Raw genomic sequence first — 20597 nt, forward strand, 5'->3', positions numbered from 1 at the left:
AAACGGATCCGGACCACAGTTCCGGATATACGGTATAAATTTTGTTTGAGACGTAAATCTCTATGAAAAACAATTACATACCAATAAACATGTATCGAAATTAAAACTTACACTAATTCATAACACGTTATGACATTAAGGCGTCCCTCAAGGAACATGTTTGGGCCCAATTCTATTTCTCATATACATTAACGATTTCCATCAATACATGCAGTACAGCACACTAAGATTATTCGCAGACGACAGTATTATATACAAAACAATAAACAACAAAGACGACACAATAAAACTACAGAAAGATCTGGACGCAGCAGCACAATGGGAAACAAACTGGCTAATGAAATTTCACCCAGATAAATGCAACATCATCAGTGTTACACCAAAACGCAACAAAATACATCATCAAACTACACACTCCACAATCACACACTCGAGCAAGTAAACTCAAGCAAATATCTAGGACTAACACTACAAAAAAAACCTAAAATGGGACATGCACATAAATAATATCACCGCAAATGCAAACAGATCACTAGGGGTTTTAAAGCGCAACTTAAAAATTAATTCACCACATATAAAAGCACACGCATACAAAGCACTAGTCCGACCCAAACTGGAATACTGCTCTTCCATATGGGATCCCCACAACACACACCAAATTCAACACATAGAAAAAAACACAACGCAGAGCAGCAAGATACGTTCACAACAAATATCACGATACCAGTTCAGTTACAAACATGATACATCAACTCAACTGGCCAACATTACAGACACGACGGCTACACACAAGATTGATACTTTTCTACAAAGTAATACACAATATAGTTGCCGTCGAATACCAGACCATACTCATACCAGTAGACCACAGAACCAGACACTCCAATCCACACTCCTTCAGACAAATCTCTGCTACAAAGGACACATACAAATATTCATTTTTCCCACAAACAATAACACAATGGAATCTCCTCCCTGTAGCAGCAGTACAATGCACTACACTCGAGGACTTCAAGGCACATATTTCCAACGTAGCCCTTGAAGCCCTCACGCATTAGTTCTGCACACACCTTTTATCTATATACTAAAAAAAATCACAAATTCAATCCTTTCACACCCTTTGCACCCCTACAGGTCACCGTGACATAATCGTCATATCTTGACGGCGTCACGTAAACAGAAGAAGAAGAAAGCCAAAATTAATGTGCTGATATGCATGCACAGGAATTTGAGAATTACAAAATGTAGTTACTCTAAAACGTCAAATAATGGGCACTCTGGTGGCTCCATAATTATATAAGCTGTATGTAATTCTCAGATCCCTGTGACTGAGTCCTGTAAAGAAGTGCCCTATCCTGCCTGCCGAAATTTATACAAACTCTGTTCCCCTTCCCCCAAGGAGGTTTCTGGCCAAATTGGGTTACAACCAAATGCATAACTCTATGACTAGTAGCGATTTAAAGAATTTAAAAATTAAAAGTTGGGATTTCAATCTCAGACTCCGGTTCCGGCTTTTTTCCAATGTTACCCTAAAACTGACATATTTTTCTTCTTCTTAGACTTGTAATTCCGTTCCACTACGATGCTCTAATAAGTTCCGTTCCACTACGATGCTCTAACAAGTTCCGTTCGGGGGTCACCTCAGCATGATCCCTGGTATTGGAGCGTAACTACAAGTGTGATTTTAATCAGATTGGATTGTTCATGAAACAGGGCATCCTCGATACTCCAGGGCTTCCGATCACTGACGTAAGTGATCGGAAGCCCTGGAGTATCGAGGATGGAAACTGGGCCGTGAATTATAGAGTTAGGAAACTGGGCCGTGAATTATAGAGTTAGCTCCCTTGCGGGTAGGTATCGATTGTTGTGAGCACAACTCAAGTCGTTTTCTCCGAAACGTATGACATTACGCTCGCAAACACATGACGTCACAATCAATACCTACCCGCAAATGCAGATAACTCTGTAATATGCAATTCTGACAAGCCGAAAATCAAACATGTCTGTGTTATCTTGTCTTCCAGGTCAAGTGTGCAGTGAAATTTTGTATTTTAACCAGACTGTCTCCCAAGTTTGGAGCTTATATCACCTACCGGTTCTATGCCTTGCTTTCGTATTCGGTTCTGAATTATAATATTTAGCACTACGTGCATCTCTTCAGTTCTATTCTTGACGTTTGTTGTGTATATGGTTATATGGGTGTAGCTAGTTTACACACTGTACGGTCTAAGGGAGATAATCATAACCCTTACTGTATATGGGTTATTCCCCTTTGCTGAATCTCTACGTTTTGAGAGAATAAAGATAGACTTGGAACAAGAAAGACATGTTATCGTTTATCTGACGAAGATGTAGCGAGTTTCCCGAATACAGTATTTACAAACATCTCAATCACACAACACGTTGCATCCGTCAAAGGCGTTCTCACAGTTCTGGTATGGCAGACAATGTTATTGAGAAGCTATGCAAAACGTTGGATGAAAAATTAGACTTAATTGAATCCATATTGATCCTGAATTCAATAGAAAAGTATTTATAAGTGATCGATGTTAGAAAAAATATGAGAAAACAGCAAGGTACAGCTGTATGGTTTTTACGCCTGTATGACGAGCAAAGATTTATAAATGGCGCCCGTGGAGGCCCGCTTATATATAGACAATTTGGACCCAGGAGGTCGGACCAGAGACGATCAGTTCCACTAAATAGTTGTTGTGTTCTTCTGATGACTCATAGGGAGTATTCACCAGTTATTAAAGACTCCGTGTCAAAAGTTAAATTACAGCCCGAATTACGATTGACAGATATATGCATTATTCGCCGATGTTCAGAACAATGTTAGTTATTATGGATATCAAAGACGGATTTGTTCATATACCGGTACCCATGCATAACGACTTCAGAAAATATCTTGGTTTTGGATGGAATATAAACATCGTTATGTGTGGCATGTTCTGTCATAAGTCCATTTTATTCTGTAAAATACGTAGGCCTGTGTGAAGGTATTCGTGTGCTGGCGTATGTTGACGACATTCTTATCTGACCAGCTGGGAATCTATTCTAGAGTTGTCGGATGCGGCGCGACGGGATTTCGATTGGTGGATCAGTACACTACATACATGGAACGGGTCAACGATATTACACTTCTCCATAGAGGCACAGATATCGATGTCACAGACGCTTCCAAAGTGGGCTTGGAGCGTTACTAAACGTCAAGAAAGCCAGAGGATTCTGGGACAAATATATAGGTCACAGTTACTCGATAAATGAGGGCCGTGTAAACTTATGGGCTTGGTATCATTCAGAAACGACCTGACCGGGAAAACAGTTCAAATTCATTACGACAATATTGCCGCAATTGTAATAATTATCTAAACATGATGGGAGGCTCGAGCAAGGAGTAGAATGATATAGCCACTGCGATTTGGGCAGAAGCAATACATAGCGGGCAAGGACAACTGCGGTGCCGATGTCCTCAGTCGTTTGAATGACAAGTACGAGTTGAGGCTACACTGAGGATAGTTTCGATTCTTGGACAGAATGTGGGGACCGCACACCATCAACTGTTTCGCGTCAGTTCTAAGAACACAGTTGCCGAAGTTCAACAGTCGGTTTCACAATCCGTTGGCTTCGGGTATCGGTGAGTTAGCACAAAATTTGGGTCCGCACAACAATTATGTAAACCATCTGTTTCGACTTCTTCCATATTTTAACACTAATCGTACCCAAAAACCGGAGGCTACCTTTTACCTGTCCTCGACGTCATTTTGAATTTCTAGGCTGACGCCTCTCTGACCCATCTCATAAAGTTATAGCACCCGCATGGAAGGCTTAGTCATGGTATCAAACGCTGGTAATAGGGTCAACAAGGAACATGGACAAATCAGTGGTGCGTATTTGGGGTCATGCGGATCCTTTACAAACCGCAATTTCTTGTGAAACTATATATGCTTGGCGATTATCTGGGGAAAACTTTAAATGTCATGGTTGGCGCGACAAAGCTACCTCTACGTACTGAATTTACTTGGCTCCATCGACGCAGTCTTTATACAAATATTGTTTAATACTACGACGCATGCGCGCAGTTTCTACCTGCCAGTTCTGTTAGACTCAATTAGCCCTTAGCTCAGAGAGAGCGCGATCGAAGCTCAATTGCACTAGTACTACTGTCGCCGCTATAAACGACATGTAAGTTTTCAGTCCGTGTCGATTACCCTCAATTCAGAACTTGGTTCATGCTTTATAGTGCGCGCATTCAAAACTACAATTCAACCCTTCTCTAAGTTATTACTTTTCTCTCTCTCAAAATGTGCGACAAAAAGGTTATATGACAATTTTGATATGGCACCCTTTATCAGCCCTTGACCTGATGTCAACCTGGCGGTCTCGTGCTGATAAAAGGTGCGATATCAAAATTGCCATAAAATCACATCTTATTATTGATGTTATTGTGTTAGTTATTCCCTAATGACGTAGGCTTATGAAATACATCTTTTCATTCGCTCTCTTATTCTTTTCAAGCTCTCAGGCCATGTCAGTTATCATATTAAGCTCTGTTTTTGGTTAACAGCCCATCGTAAGTCAGACATTTAGGGCGAAGATTTATGATTATAACCTTATGTCTTGGAAGATTTGTGCAAAATTTCATTGAATTTGCTTCAGCAGTTTTGGAGAAGAAGTCGAAAATATAAATTGTTCACGGACACTATACGGATGACAACGGACAAAAGTCAATTAGAACAGGTCACTTGAAACTTTGTCTCAGATGAAATGATAACCACAACAAAAAATAAGTTTGGCATTTCACAATTTTACTTGTGTATCACTAATTATGACAATATACACGAGAAACGATACTGTCGAATGTTCAAAGTTAATGGGACCTTGATTAGATACAGTTCATATTACAACGTAACAGTATACAGCAACAGTATAACAACATTAAAGATCTCCAAAGATCAATGCAACAGAACTCTGCTAATGGCAACTCGTATAAACACATCAAATAGCTCTGACAACACTGGTCCTAGCTTCCGTGGGAATAGCCAGCGGGAGCACCTGGTCTTACTGACTCAACGACAGCAGATCCACAGATATGATGATGAATTTCGACTCCAGTGAGAGTCCACTAGCCAGCGAAAAGTGTACTCACGTGGACCATTATGTTTCAGATACAATCTGACAACATCCCATCAGGGACATGAACACTTCAATGCAATTCTCAATATCTGTTATATCTGGAAACGACATTTCGATGTCATCCGGGACGTAAAGACCAATTTGGGACAAAATGAGTAGACATGTGATTCTGAAAGATTCTGAAGGATTCTGAAAAAGTGCGTTAACCTGAAAGCGACTTCTAAACGGATTTTTGTTAGATTCTCTACCATTTGTCAGCGGCGCAGCGTCTTTAAATGATGCAGTATGCTAGTAAGTGATAATGACTTACAAAGGTTTGTTTTCAGCAATTCTTGATATTCTAATTTGTAAATATTAAGTTTTTAAATAAGCGATAAAAATTCGTTCTGTTCCATTTCATAGAAGATCTTATCAAACTTGACCTGAAACGAAAACATTTGCTTTGCAAAAATCACAAAAGCAAATAATGTGTTTCTTAATATCGATTTGATGAAATCAAAAATCGTTTGAGATGCTGTATACATATCTTTAACAAAACTTAACCAATTTCTCACCAGAAATTTATAAAACCAAATTAAAGTAAGTCTTCACCTTAAAAAACCTGAACATTTCCAACAATATCTACACAACGCCAGACTGCAGTAACGTCATCAAGAATTACAAAAATCTGTCTTGGGAGAATGTCTCGCGACTCACTGGAGAAAAAAATTGGCGTCATGGAGTGAACGAGACTAAACTTAACCTCACTACTTCACATACATATTTGTTCAGCAGGAATAATTTCTGTGTGGCGGGTTCTAGACACAGTACACCTTCACAGATATAAACTGACTAAGCTAAGAGATTGGTAAGCTGGAGGACCCGGATTCGCATCTGAGCATTTTCATTTTTTAACATAATAAACATTAGATGTATCCAACACATTCTTAGCTTGTTCATTTACATCAAATTAAAATACTAAAAATATCACCTTTAATAAATTCATGTATAAACGTACATATTTCAACGATAGTTATAGCACTTTTCGTCCGGAATATTGCTCGAAAACACCTATGTAACAGTAGTGCACATATTGTATTTTTGTTTCTATATGTAATATATATGCTGTTAACTTGATATGGAAATTATGAGTAATGCACCAATCCAAATTCATTCTGGCCCAAAGTGATGAAAATACATTTTACTCTAAAATCAGCTACGCCATTTACTCTAAAATCAGACTGCGCCAAAATAAGTACGTTTATAATATACAGCTTGATTGTATTAGGGCTACAGAAAGAGACCTGCAGATAAGAGAACTCATAGCATCTCTTACATCAATCGACTAGATACAATAAATGCAGGCCAGACAAACTAGCAAAAATAAAAGAGTATGGCATTCAATTATTCCCAGTCGTCAACACCAGGGGGTGCTGGCTGACTTCTTGAGGGACGTGGATGTCTAGGCCTGGCCACATCAGGGGGCGGTTGTGGCCCCATATGTCCTGGTGGAGCCCTTATAGGCACAGGACCAAGGGATGAACCAATAGCCATTGGAGGCCTAATGGATGTTGGTAGGGATACCCCTGTTTTTGGTCCCTCTGGTTTGTCCCCAGATGGTGGCGTAGGACTTGGAGACGACCGTGTAACTGTGGAAGGTTTGGAGGGTATTTGTGAGGCTAAAGCAACAGGCGAGGAAATTCGACCTGGAGAATCCTCTTTTAATTTTGCTTTCTTCTGTTTAGGTTCACTTAAGTCTGTGTTCCTTGGGTCTGAAGCGGATTGCTCCTTAGAGTATTTCAGATCTGGAGGCTGAAACCTCATATCCTGATCCTGAGATTGGATGTGTGGAGAGGTTACCTCACCTTTAACCCTGTAGTCTCTATCCTCGACACTAGAGGGCGATAAAAACGTTCTCATATCACTATCCTCCAGAATGTCCGACGACGTAGGCAAAGGAGGCAAATGAGATTGCTCTTGTAGGGCCAAGGGCACCCTGGGTTTCCGTCCATGTTTGTTTGGCCACCTGTGATCAACATCCTCCATCACCGGGGAGTTAGACATTTCTTTGTACTCCTTCCAAGATGTTGGTCTCACTCGCTCGTCACGATCCTGCATCCTCCTAAAATCTTGATCTTGTGTTTGTCGCAGATCTTGATCAAGCGACCAGTCAGGTGAGTCGCCATGCATTTCATCCTCCTCATCCCTCCAGCCTCGGCGGTTATATTCATGTGCCGGACCAGCTTCTAAATCAAACAGACTTGGAATCCCGTGTCTTGGCCTATGACCCCGAGAAGGCCGTCTAGGACCTCTTGGTCCCCCTCGACCACGTCTCTCTAGATGTCTTGGAGGTCCTCTCATATCATGCCTTCCGCGATTTGGTCTCGGAGGGGGCATGCCTGGCCCCGGTGGAGGTAAATTTGGGTGAAGCCTACCTTGTCCAGGAGGAGGAAGAACTGGTCCAGGCGGGGGCATCACTGGCCCTGATGGTGGCATGTGCATATCAGGAGCAGAATACGGTGCAGGACCTCCAACATTATCAGATATTGTCACGATAGGAGGCATCTGCATGTGGTTGGGTGGCGGACCCTGAGAGGGTATCACAATACCAGGCAGTGGTGGCAGCGGTGGGGCAGGCACTGTCATCGCCTCCTGTATCTTCTTATAGGAAGCCTGTAGGATAACTCTACCTACTGGGTCTGTAGCCTGAAGCATTATCCGAGGAGGAGGTTTAGGCTTCTTGTTCCCGCCTTTACCCTTCGCCTTCTTGTCTTCGTTTTCCTCTTCTTCGTCATCTGGATCGTGGTCGGGTGGCGGCGGTGGTGGCTCAAGAGGGAGTGGGGGAGGTACATCTGGGGGCATGTCTGGGGGCACTGCCGGGGGCTCTGAAGGAGGCTCTTCAGGAGGGGGAACAGGCAATTTGATAGTATGACGGGGAAGTGGGAGGATCTCTTTAGCAGGCATGGCATCCTCGTCTAAATCCAGGCCTGGGATGAAATCAGGGGTTGACGTATCTTGATAAACATGTTTCTGCTTTGGTTCTGTCTTGTCCTCAATATCTTCTCCTTCACTGTCAGAATCACCATAATCAAATTTAAGGAGAGACGCATCAAATTCAACCCGTTTCTTTTTCTCGCCTCCACTTTTTACACGAGTTGAGATGATACTAGGGACTGGCACTGTTGGAGGAGCTGGCTCAACCTCTTTGGCCGGAGTAATATCTGGTACAGGACTAGGTTTAGGCGTTTCTTTTGTTGGAGAGGGCTTCTGTTTTCCTCCCTCATCCTGATTCATGTTAGTCACGTGGCTGTAGTTTCCTGGGATACTGGAGAAAAGTGACTGAAGAGCTTCAGGTACAGAATGAGCTTCCTTGTCACCCTCTTCACGTCCTGTTGAAGACGATGCTTCCTCGCCTACTTTTCCTGTTGAATGCTTTACTGTAGCTACCGGTTCTTTGCTGCCTGCATCTGCATTTCCCTCCCTTACTTCACCTTGGGAAGAAGAGCTGGCATTTGATGTACCAGCAGTTTGAGCTTTCACAACTGTATCTGAAGCTGCCACTGGTGCTGTTGCTGAGGCCTTTTTATGTCTGTCTGAGGACAGTTGCTTGGAAACGGTTGTTATTGCACTGATAGCGGAAGTCAAAGTTGACAAAGCCATGGCTGGTGTAGCACTGGCAGCCACAAGCGGTGCTTCCTTTTTCTTGCGTTTTGCCTCCAGGAGGTCTTTTTGTTCCTTGACTTTCTGTGTCAGTTCTAACAACAACATTTGCTTGTCACGGAGTGACGTGGCTGTGGCCAGTGTAGCTACCATGATAGCAGTCATTTCTGCAGGATTGTCACTCTGGGCGATTTTTTCAATCATTTGAGCAACACTATTACTTGAGGTTGGGGCGGCACTAGCTGCTTTACTTTCCTTGGCGTTGTCAAAACTAACACTCTCAGGGTCATAAGGGTCATCGTTATCGTCATCACCTCCACCCCCTGGGGAATATGGCGCATCGTCTGTAAATTAACAAAGGTCTTTCATTAGAACTTGATTATAGCTTCTACTAACAAATTATACTACAATAACTACTTCAAAAGAACCTTCCAGAAGGTAAAACCAAATTTTTTTGTCTTGAATTGTAAACAAATTTTGTAAGAAACACTATTGGGGGAAGATGAACCGAATTTGTATAAATTTTAGATCTAACCTTCAGTAGGCAAAAATAAATGTGTGAGGATGCCCACCATTTATAACTCACAAATTTACAAGCTGTACAATTCAAATTTAAGATTGAAAAGCTACTCTTCACTTCTACTTGCCTTCAGGTGTTTTCTCTGCAGTGAGGAGTTCCCCTGAACCATAGAATTTGACGATGGGGTCTTTGCTGTCGGAGGTGCCTGGGGTGGCGTTAGCACTGCCAGGAGTAATGCTGGAGGAGGGAGTAGTAGATGGAGTAGCAGACATCGGTGTCCCCTTACCACGCTGGGCACTCGTCGGGGTCAACCTATAGAGAAATATAGTGATCATTTATTGTATTTCCAGTTTGTTGTTAAACTTATTCACCCCTAAAAACTCATTATGAACTCTTCCAGCCATTGAAACAGAAGAGATTGAATGCGTCTTCAGTGGTGAATGAGTTGAGAAATGTAATTGTCCTGCCATAACAATCAAATCACATTTGTTAATCTTAAAAGAAGCCCACTACCTTTCCGAAACCTCTTTTAATTTTTAAAATGTAAAACAAGATTGATGATTTTATAGAGACGCAAAATGTATTAGTTTACCGTTAATATCACACTTATCTTCACCTTCTGAACAATTTAATTAAAATCAATCAAATGTCAATTTTCATAACGCAGGTCGTATCATGTTTTCCGCCGTCGTCCTAATTACCATGTGTTAGTCGACTATCACTGTGCTAGACAAAAAAGCAGCTAAATGAATCTTTACTTTTAAATAGATTATGCAGGAAATTTTGCATTTGTATGGTGTTGTAACCTCATCTTTAGTCATCGATATATAAGTTTTCTTATGTCATTATTGTTTTTGAGCAACTCTTAATCTTTGTTTCATAAAGGTAGTGGGGTGGGGGTTTAAATCTGTTAATGAAGAATTTGCAAATGACAGACAGGGAGATTCCAGCACACTCTGAATTTGGTATAACAAGAGATTCCAGAGGGATCTTGGTGCTCACCAAAGAATGATCAATAGATTGAGGTCTCTTTTCTCTGCTTTTCAAACTTCTACTATCAAATTCCAAGATTTCTGCCTGTCAGACATCTTCTTGACTGATCGATCTCAAAATGCAATTTGCATAACTATGGTCCTAGCAGAACCTAAATATGAAATGTGAGACAGGTTTCTTCAGTACTTTCTAAGAAATAGCTGTAACAAGAGTTGTTAACGGATGAATGGATGGAAGGAATTGGACCACGGATGACAGCCGATTTGAAAAGCATCTGATCATGATGATGGTGTGCTAAAAATTTCCCCGTTATGTGTAGATTATGTACCTGGGTGATGCTTTCTTTCCCTTTATCTTCGTACTTGGAGAGTAAGAATGTGTTGGAGACGTAAAGGAATCCGAGGACGGTAGACTGTGTCTTCGTGACTCCTTCTCGTGGGATGACCTGGATTTTTTCGGTTCTGAAGGATCATAAGGCTGTTTGTTCGAGTCGCTGCCATGACGTTTTGTCTTCTGCTTTACGATTACTGCTAGCAACATGTGAGGACGATTGTTCTCCAGACCTGAAGAGAGATACCATTGATTTATAACCATTGTTCATTCATGATGACTAATTTGTATTATTAGTGCTTAATAGTTATCTCCCTTTTCTTGATTATTTCCCTTGAATGGTAGGATAGACTGACATCAGAAATTTATGATTGGAAGCTCATTCATATTCAATAAAAGCTATTTGGTTTTTGGTTTGGTTTGGTTTCTCTTGTTTTACATCCTATTAACAGCCAGGGTCATGTAAGGACGTGCCAGGTTTGATGGTGGAGGAAAATCACTGACCAGCGGCCAATACTTGGCAACTGCCCCACTTGGGATTCAAACTCACAACTCAGAGGTGGAGGGTTTGTGGTAATATGTCGGGACGGGACATCTTAACCACTCGGCCATGGCAGCCCTTTATAGTTCATATGTTAGAAAAGCTACAAAGCAGTTTCATAAGTTTAAAGGAAAAGGTTCAGCTATCATAGCTTTTTTGTTACTGAATAATTATGACTTCATCTGCTTCCCCAACCCCTTCTTTCCAGGAGTATAAATGACAACTTACCTGGTCCATCGAAGGGTAGAAGGACTGAAGGTATTTTACTGTGAGAGGCGAGAGGGAGAAGGTAGAAATCCTTGATGTATTTAGCACAGTTCCCTACCACCCCACATCGTGATCGACTGTTGAGGTACGAGTACAGGTTGATGTACGACGTCTTCTCTTCCTCTTTACCAGGAATGAACCGCAGTATACAGATATCCTAAAACAGTAGAGTATACAGATATACAGTATACAGATATCCTAAAACAATAGATCATAGTATACAGATATACAGTATACAGATATTCCGTTTTTGGCCAGCTGATTATATTGGAAGGTGGTCTATCACACTTGCAAATAAAGAGCAATTGCACTGAGCTTCTGCCTGATGAAGATTACGTTTGTCGTATCATAAAAGCGTTTGAACTGCTTGATTATATAATGAGCTGATTTCAAAGCACCGCATTCACGCTGATGGGTTTTTCTACAGTGGGAAAAAAATGGCGGCCGCAAACTGGAGCTGTCAGTGTATAGGATTGAATTTGAAAGATTGTGTTTTTTCTATTTTGTATGTGTATGGAGGTTTCCTGCAGTACACAGATATCCTTATTCATTCAGATTCCTAGTTTATTCCTCACTGATTTTAAATTTTCAATTGCAAATTCCCATTTTCAGAAAATTTTGTGAAATTTACTTGCACTGACATAGCTAACGACTTGGTGTACAGTAAATACATACCCTTGTGCCGATCTTTTTCATCTTGGACAAATAATCCCAGACCTGTTCAGGTCCTATTCTCCCACATACATGGATGGTATCTGGTAGATCCTGGAAATTTATAGAGAACAAGTTGATAAAACAGAATACGCAACCCGAATCGTAACTTAATATATCTAAAAGATCATTATCTTGTGTTAAGATTAGGGAAGGATTATTCTACTGTATGTGTTTTCAGATGTACATCAGCAATCAGCTTACTCACCAACTTGACCTCTGGTCCGGAGACACGGTATGCAGTCGTGACAAACTTAGCGACGTCCTGCATGAAGATGAATCCTTTCCATAATTGGGGTCCTGACGGGGTAAACTTAGGTTTCTTCTCTAGCCCAGACTGGAGGGCTGAATCTGGGGACCTGTAAAACAACAGCATTCATGATCAGGGAACGAAAAACAAAAGCCCTATAGGCCTCAACACACCAGATCATGACATATATAAAGGACTATGTATGATTTGGGTTCAGTGTGGCCCCCAAATCAATCAATTTTTCAAACCAAGTGTTATGACGTCATCATTTGACGTGAGTTTCGTGTCATCATAACCACCGGAAGGTGGGACTTATCGACAGTAAATTGTACTTTACCCAAGTTGTTTTAGGAGCATTTGAAAAAGTTAATACATCTTGATTCAATTGCAGCCCTTTCTAATTTTGCAAGTTTAGTTGTCTTGGTAACCATTCGAATATTCATATATTAGCAAATCTAATAAATTTTCAAAATTATCTCTTGTCGTTTTTTTTAAATAATTTTTTTGTCAATGTTTAATAAACCTTATATTTACTGAGAATATGTAAGCACTTCAGATACTACAGATAGGAGAAATATAAAATTTGTCCAAGGATGTGCTATATAGTTTTAGATATTTTACCCCAACCCGAAAACAACATGTATGCAACCGGATGGGTTAACACTATACCCATTTCCCATGCTTTATTTCATGACAGGAGCATATACAAAAACGGTTAGTAACATTGACAGAGTCTACTCACCCTACAGTGACAGTAGAATCGACGATGGGCGGCGTTTTATCCGTCTGAATTTTGGCCTTTTGTATGGCTTTTAACACCTCTTTGACAACCTGTTCCGCTTTTTTCTGTTCCTCCACCGTCTTCTTAGTAGATAGTCCTTCTGTTTTATCCTCGTCTTCAGAATCCTAAACATCAACAGCAACAAAGATTTGATGAATGTGAGTCAACTTTAATAGGAAGTCACATGCAAAAATTCTTCAATGTAACAAATGGACAAATAAGTATATGAGGTTAGAAGGCACGGCACTAAAATCCTTTTATTAGTTTAGCGGTCTATCAACAGCCAAGATCATTTAAGGACTTGTCAGGTTTGTTGGTGGAGGAAACCTGGAGTAACAGGAGAAAAGCAGTCGACAAATGGTTAGTGCCTGGCAACTGCTCCACATGAACTCGTAACCCAGAGGTGGAGGGATTGTAGTAACAAGTCGGGACATCTTAATAACTTGACCACAGCATGACTACCTGGTTTTTCTTGGTGAAAAAATATACTAATCATCTTTAATGCAAATTTGTTTTATCTTCCTTTAATGCAAATTTGTTTTAACTTCCGAGTTGCAAATTGCCATCACAAGTGTTAAACCTTGACATAAGATCCGTCATTTTGACCAAAATGTTGTAAACTCCTTGAATTATGTAATTACACTTACTTTGGTCTCAACTGTCGGTCGACGTCCGACCTTGACCTTCTTGGAGACAGGTTCTTGCTCAGCAGGTGGAGCTATCTTCCCTGTACAGATCTGGCAGTTGAGATCAAATAAATGCTGTTTATGTTGCGAGGTTGTATCGTTGACGATCAGCTCGGACAAGATGTCTGCCTTCGGTGTGTCCTCATTCGTGTCTGATTTCTGTTTACTTGTTTCTGGTTTGGACTTCAAAGACAAAAAAAAAACTTTGTAGTAAAATTAAACTTTAAGTTGAAAGAAAAATAAAATAAGTAAAGCAAACCACTAATTGCCAGCTAATTCGAGGAGAGCAGACCTACAGAACATAATCAGAGTATTTTTCACAAATGAGGTTGATTTTTCATTAGTAATGGGAGAATTGGAGAATCTTTATAAAAGTTTAGTTTCAAGTCTGTCACCTGCTAATGTTGAACTGAAATTCTTGATTTCATGTCTATCACCTGCTTATGTTCAACTGAAATTCTTGATTTCAAGTCTATCTCCTGCTTGTGCTTAACTGAAATTCTTGATTTCAAGTCTTTCACCTGCTTGTGCTTAACTGAAATTCTTGATTTCAAGTCACTCACCTGCTTATGTTTAACTGAAGTTTTTTTATTTCAAGTCTATCAATTGCTTGTGCTTAACTGAAATTAATGATTTCAAGTCTATCAACCGCTTATATTTAACTGAATTCTCAAAGTCTCCTAACATATTTTTGAGGGTTAATTCAGAAAACACAGCGTTTTTGGACCCAAGGATGAGGAAATTCCTAATTTGTTAAGATATCTGATAACAGAATTACAGATATCTCAGTGATACATACATCTAATGTACTAAGGTCTTCTTCCTCCAGAGTAACCTCCCCTTTGTGAGTTTTCTTGACAATCGTGTGCTGTTCTTTCATGTGCTCTTTCTCCGTCATCTCGATCATCTCCAGATTCTGTGAACATTTGTTTTCATCTTGTTATTATTCGTACTTGTTATTTAGTATACCGTATTCTGCGTTATTAGTGCCCAGGGTGCTTAGATAATTGTAACAAAGGGAGGTGCTTATAACTGAACCAAAATGTAAATTGTGGACAAAAAAAGTCAGCAATATTTTAAATCTTTCTGAACTCACGGTACATTAATCTGTTACAGTAAACATGTCTATGCCTTTTACCATAATTATGTCGTAATTCACATGTAAAAGACAGGCAAGTTCTTGTGATATGGGATACAATGCTGATGTTAGAGGCATCACATGTTGTAAAACATTGTTAAATACATGAGATAGCAGCGTTTATACAACTTCTCCAGAAAAAGGGGCTTAAGGGGGGACACTAATTACGTCGAATTTGGTCGTTTTTAAATTTTTGCGGGTGTAGTCTTTACTGATTGGAACTTATTCACTTTTTCACCCTGAAGCCTTTGAAAGTGTCATTTATGTTGCAGAATGTGTTATGCAAGTCCATGACTTTTGAACAATTCTGTGAGGTATTAAATTTCACAAATTTGGTGGAATCTGTGAACTCAGCAAAATTACAACCCCCACAAACATTAGCAGCTATACAGTATATAGTTTCTCATTGTAACAATTTATCTTAATTCTTCAATAGTATTTCACCGACTTATCTGCTAGTGTGAATCATATGGTCAAATGGCTATAAGATTTTGAAGAAATTCATTACAGCAAGGACGCGTGAATCCAGGGCTTTTTTCAGCATGATTTGGGGCGATTTAGCCATTTAAATCGCCCCATTTACCATGGCAAAACCTCTAAATTTATCCAATTCAAGCATAAAATTTCCCAAAATCAAAGTTTCTTGAAAACTATCCAAAAATTGTGCATGAATTTAGTTGGTTAAGGCTTTAAATATTTGTGAATTGGCTTCAGAAAACTACATCAACTACACTGGAAATAAAAACAGTGAAAAAGAGCAGTGAGAAAAAGCCCTAGTCAATCAGAAATACAGTTGACATTATAAATGAATACCAGTTCATAAAGAATAGCAGATTTTAATCCGATTCGTATAAAACGGGATTTTGGACTATCTAAGTTTGTATTAAGTGGGTTGGACTGTACATAATTTTGCAGTAAATCTATAAATTCATTGCTCCTATCCTACCACTTACATGTTTGGTTTCATATTCCCGCCACATGGCCAGTTCTCTAGAGGCCAGTTCTTCTGCCGTCATTCTCACAAGTCGGTACGGCTTGATGGTTCCGGACAACACTTTTCTAAATAAACCCTACAAACAGATACATTTTGCGTTTTAATATAGAAAGATTTTTAGCAAAACTTTACATCAACATTTGGTCATAGCTCTTTTATTCTTTTATTCGTTACATGTCTTTTATATCTAATGAATAGCTAATGGTTATACAAGAATTTGTCAAGACTTGGTTGTAAAGGAAATCTGTTGAAGACTGCGGTACTTAAAGATGCTCCACCGCCGACAGAGCATAAATGATATTAGTCATTTGAAAAATAATTGGTGTTTAATCATATATATATATGCCTAATTAACACGAAAAATAGCATAAAATAATTTATTTCGCCTTTGGTGCATGCACAATCATTACTACATTCTATATAAGATATAGTGCCAAGGAATTTTTTCGGGATGCAATTAATTATTTTTCATATTTTTAACTTGAAGTAAAATTAGAAGCTCAAACTTTTCAATGGTGGTAATGGTGTAAAATAAGTAACTTTTATAACTGAAGAAAAATACAAAATCGTCTGCTCCTGTTTTTGATAGTGAAAAAAATATTATTTGTCAGCGGTGGAGCATCTTTGAGAAACTTAACTGATTTCTGGTGTCCTTGAGGTTGAAGATGAGACTGCCGTACTTTAGAAACTTTGCCTGATTTTGGAGGTCCTTGGGGATGAAAATAAGTTTGTAATACTTTGGTTTAAAAACTTACCTGATTTTTGGAGTCCTTGAGGTTGAAGATGAGACTGCGATACTTGGCTTTGTACTTGGTATTAGTCTCCTTGAAACACTTGAAGAGTTCTCCCTCAACACTCAGTGCTAGTGACTTGATCTCACTGTTTGACAACATCATGTCATCTGCCTTGCCAGCCCTACAGATAAACAGACGCTTGGATATTTAATTTGAAAAATTATGACTTTTGGATGCCAAAAAGGGTCCAAACCATACACAGTCCTTTAAATTTTCATGAATTTATGAATTTGGGGGCAAAACAAGGGTCCAAACCATACATAGACTTTTGAACTTACCTAAATTTGTGACATTGGAGGCGAAAGGTCCAAACTTTACATAGTCCTTTGAAGTTACCTAAATTTATGACTTTGGGGGCCAAAAAGGGTCAAAACTATACATAGTCCTTTGAATTGACCTTAATCACCTAAGTGAGGAAACCTGAGAGTTTTACCTGTATGTTTTAGAGCATTTTGTGATCTTTATCTACCACTGTTTCAGACTTTACCTGTGTGTGAGGGCGTCTCTGAGTGATTTTCTGACGTTCAGTCTGACAGGGTCGGGACCGTCGTCAGCTTTCTTCACCTCCTTGGGTTCCTCAGGCTTTGCTTTTTCTTTCTCCGTCGCATGTTTTTCACGTTCTTTATGCTTTTCTTTCTCCTTATCTAAAACACGAATCCAAGACAATGATGCCATAATGTTTTGTCTAAAGTACACATTGCAGATGAATAATGTATTCTTTTGTTTGTTTGTTTGTTTGATTTATTAACATCCTATTAACAGCCAGGGTCATGTAAGGACAGCCTCCCATGTTTGTTTGTTTGTTTGTTTGTTTGATTAATTAACATCCTATTAACAGCCAGGGTCATGTAAGGACAGCCTCCCATGTTGTTTGTTTGTTGTTTGTGTGTGTAAGCACATGGGACGGCTCCATGTATGTTTTTGTGTAAAGCACGGGGTTTTATGAGACTGCGGTATATTCATGTTGTGTCTTCATGCATAGTAGAACTGTTGCCCTTTTTATAGTGCTATATCACTGAAGCATGCCGCCGAAGACACCAAGCAACACACCCCACCCGGTCACATTATATTGACAACGGGCGAACCAGTCGCCCCACTCCCTTTATGCTGAGTGCTAAGCAGGAGCAGAAAATACCACTTTTAAAGACTTTGGTGTTTCTCGGCCAGGGGACAGAACCCGGAGCCTTCCTCACAGGGGGCGAGCACTCAAATCTAAATACAATAAAACCTATCTATAAAGACCACCCAATGGACAAAGGAAAAACGTCTTTGGAGCCAGGTGGTCTTTACACACAGCGAAAATTGTGGAAATTGGTCCTAGATGGTCGCTAATGCAGGTTTCAATGTCGGTTGACTAAATAACTAAATAACTTCATCTACAATAAAATCTAGTCAAGATGCTGGATTTGTGCAATCTGGGCTCATTTATACACGAATATTTCTTAATTTTAAGGAATGCCTTAACTTAAATTTCCCCATAGAAAAGCATTACAGAAGTTAAGGAAAAAAATCAAGTAAGGGGCCTTGCTTAAAACCTGTAATGGAGAATTTTAAGTTAAGGAATTCCTTAAAGTTAGAAATGTTCATGAAACTGAGCCCTGATATTGTTTAAAGATTCCCAAATCAATCTTGAATGCCAATAGAACCGTTTGCCAGTGCTTACTTCCGTAAAATGCTGATGGTTTTTTCGTCGGACAGAGGATTTCAAATGACCGATGACTCTCCAACCAGATTTTGATATTAGCTTCAGTCGGAGCGTTGTTTCCGGTCAGTATCCGTCCCGTCTTCTTCTCCAGAACACAAACTTTTCTCTCTGATTTGTCTTTCAGCTGAAATCCAGGAACAGAATCTGGCTAAGAAAGCTTACAATGGGACTAATTCGCATATTATATGATACCTGATAACATTCTTGCAGGACTATTATCCCCAGTTGTAATGTTTGTAACCTTTTCACTGAAATGACGTTAGCCTGGATATCCTCTTTTGACATCATTCCATCACAAATAGAAACAATAGTTCCGTACAAACGTTATCAAATATCACACGAAATGTGAATTATTCTCAATATTACACAGCTTGTATATTCCATGGAGTTAGCAAAAGGTTTTACAAAAAGGACGTTTTGTTTTACTGTATTTTTTTAAACTCATTTACCCCTGATATTTCATAATGGACTGGTCTAGTTTTTGATTTAGAAGAGTCTAAATGTGTTTTCAGGGGTAAATGAGCTAATTACATCAATGAGTATGAATTTGACCCATCAATTTTAAAGTCACACGAAGATACTGTCATCATTAAGATTATCAAAAGGGGAATATACCTCAAACACACACAGGACTTTTATGTATATATGAAAAATATATTGGCAAAAGGTTGTAGGTGTATTTATCACAGAATTATACTTTAATGAAATGTAAATACACTGTGGGACTGAACTCACCTTTATGCCCTTCTCCTCCTGGTCTTGACGTATTATTTTGAGTGACTCGTCGGAATGTTTGATTATACAGTCAGTACAACAGTACACTGTGCCGTACACGGCGTCCTTCTTACAGCCAGGACCCACACATTTCTGTAGTGTCCTCTTCTCCTGTGAATATATCATACAATCTTAATGTTTTTACAACATTCTCCTGTGAACATATCATATAATGTTAAAATCTTAACAACATTCTCCTGTAAACATAATATATAATGTTAAAATCTTAACAATATCTCCTCTTAACATATGAATTTTTACACTTGTAGGTAAAAAAAATATTTCTAACAATATTATGAATTAAAATTTGCATATTTGTAATAATCACTGTATCAAAATCATCTCTCTATTATGCACTTTGCACAATAACATTTTGACAATTATTGGTTATCCTCAACCAATCATCTATTGTGACATATAATTTCTTCAGCCAATCATCAATTGTGACATATATTTTCTTCAGCCAATCATCGATTGTGACATATATATTTTCTTCAGCCAATCATCAATTCTGAAATATAATTTCCTCAGACAATCATTATATACAACATTATATACAACAGTTTCTCACCTTGATATTCTTCATATTTTTGTCTCCCAATCCACCTGTGGATAGTCTTCGATGTATGTCACCATGGGGACCAGGTTTATTCGGAGAACGAATATCCGGGGATTTCATCCCTGGCGACTTAACTGTCGGAGACTTAACACTAACACTTGTGACATTCTTCTGACTTGAGTCGAGTTTATGAGGGATTGAGGACGATTTTTGACCGGAGTGATGTGGACGATCTTTAGAGTCACGTCTGTGTGGATCTGATGATTTATGCGATTCAGAAGATTTAAGTCCGGAATGTTTATGTTTATTTTTGTCATCGCGATGACTAGAAGATGAAGAACGTCTCTCGCCAGATTTCCCATCTGATGAATGACGTCGGTGATCTGAGCTGTGATGTCGGTCACGATGACGTTCCCGGTGTTTTTCATCCGACAGCCTTCTTTCAGAATGTGGTTTATCCTGAGTATAAAGAAAACAAAATATTAAAATTAATTTCAAGTCATTTCACAATTCTCAGAGTATTTTAATTTCTGATCGTAGATGCTTGATTAAAGCATACAACTATACTATCAATGAGTTTGTAAAGAAACAGTTGGTCATTTGAATTTTCATCAACCTTTTTATATTCTTAATGAAATGATATGTTTCTGGACAAGTTAACCCCAATAGTTAGCTTTGTAACTGCAAGACTCCATTATTGTGTACCGATAATAAAGGCCAACTCAATTCCTGCTTGTAAAATATAGAAGAGCTTCTAGAAGCTACGAAAAAGTGTTTGG

General features: G+C 39.2%; 1 protein-coding gene across 1 annotated transcript in view; it reads right to left on the reverse strand.

The window, feature by feature from the left end:
* Positions 1 to 4787: 4787 nt before the first annotated feature.
* LOC138308575 (death-inducer obliterator 1-like) overlaps positions 4788 to 20597 on the reverse strand; it is a 28541-nt gene continuing 12731 nt past the window's right edge. The window contains exons 13-27 of the mRNA XM_069249622.1: positions 19831 to 20277; positions 19221 to 19370; positions 18444 to 18609; positions 17268 to 17424; positions 16742 to 16901; positions 15946 to 16062; positions 14654 to 14770; positions 13816 to 14037; positions 13130 to 13293; positions 12346 to 12496; positions 12102 to 12191; positions 11388 to 11583; positions 10617 to 10851; positions 9423 to 9607; positions 4788 to 9119 (exon numbers count right to left, since the gene is read on the reverse strand). Of these exons, the coding sequence (XP_069105723.1) occupies positions 6520 to 9119; positions 9423 to 9607; positions 10617 to 10851; positions 11388 to 11583; positions 12102 to 12191; positions 12346 to 12496; positions 13130 to 13293; positions 13816 to 14037; positions 14654 to 14770; positions 15946 to 16062; positions 16742 to 16901; positions 17268 to 17424; positions 18444 to 18609; positions 19221 to 19370; positions 19831 to 20277 (5157 nt within the window). The 3' untranslated portion in view covers positions 4788 to 6519. The remainder of the gene's footprint in view (positions 9120 to 9422; positions 9608 to 10616; positions 10852 to 11387; positions 11584 to 12101; positions 12192 to 12345; positions 12497 to 13129; positions 13294 to 13815; positions 14038 to 14653; positions 14771 to 15945; positions 16063 to 16741; positions 16902 to 17267; positions 17425 to 18443; positions 18610 to 19220; positions 19371 to 19830; positions 20278 to 20597) is intronic.

This window comes from Argopecten irradians, chromosome 15 (assembly GCF_041381155.1).
Source record: "Argopecten irradians isolate NY chromosome 15, Ai_NY, whole genome shotgun sequence".
Classification (NCBI taxonomy): domain Eukaryota; kingdom Metazoa; phylum Mollusca; class Bivalvia; order Pectinida; family Pectinidae; genus Argopecten; species Argopecten irradians.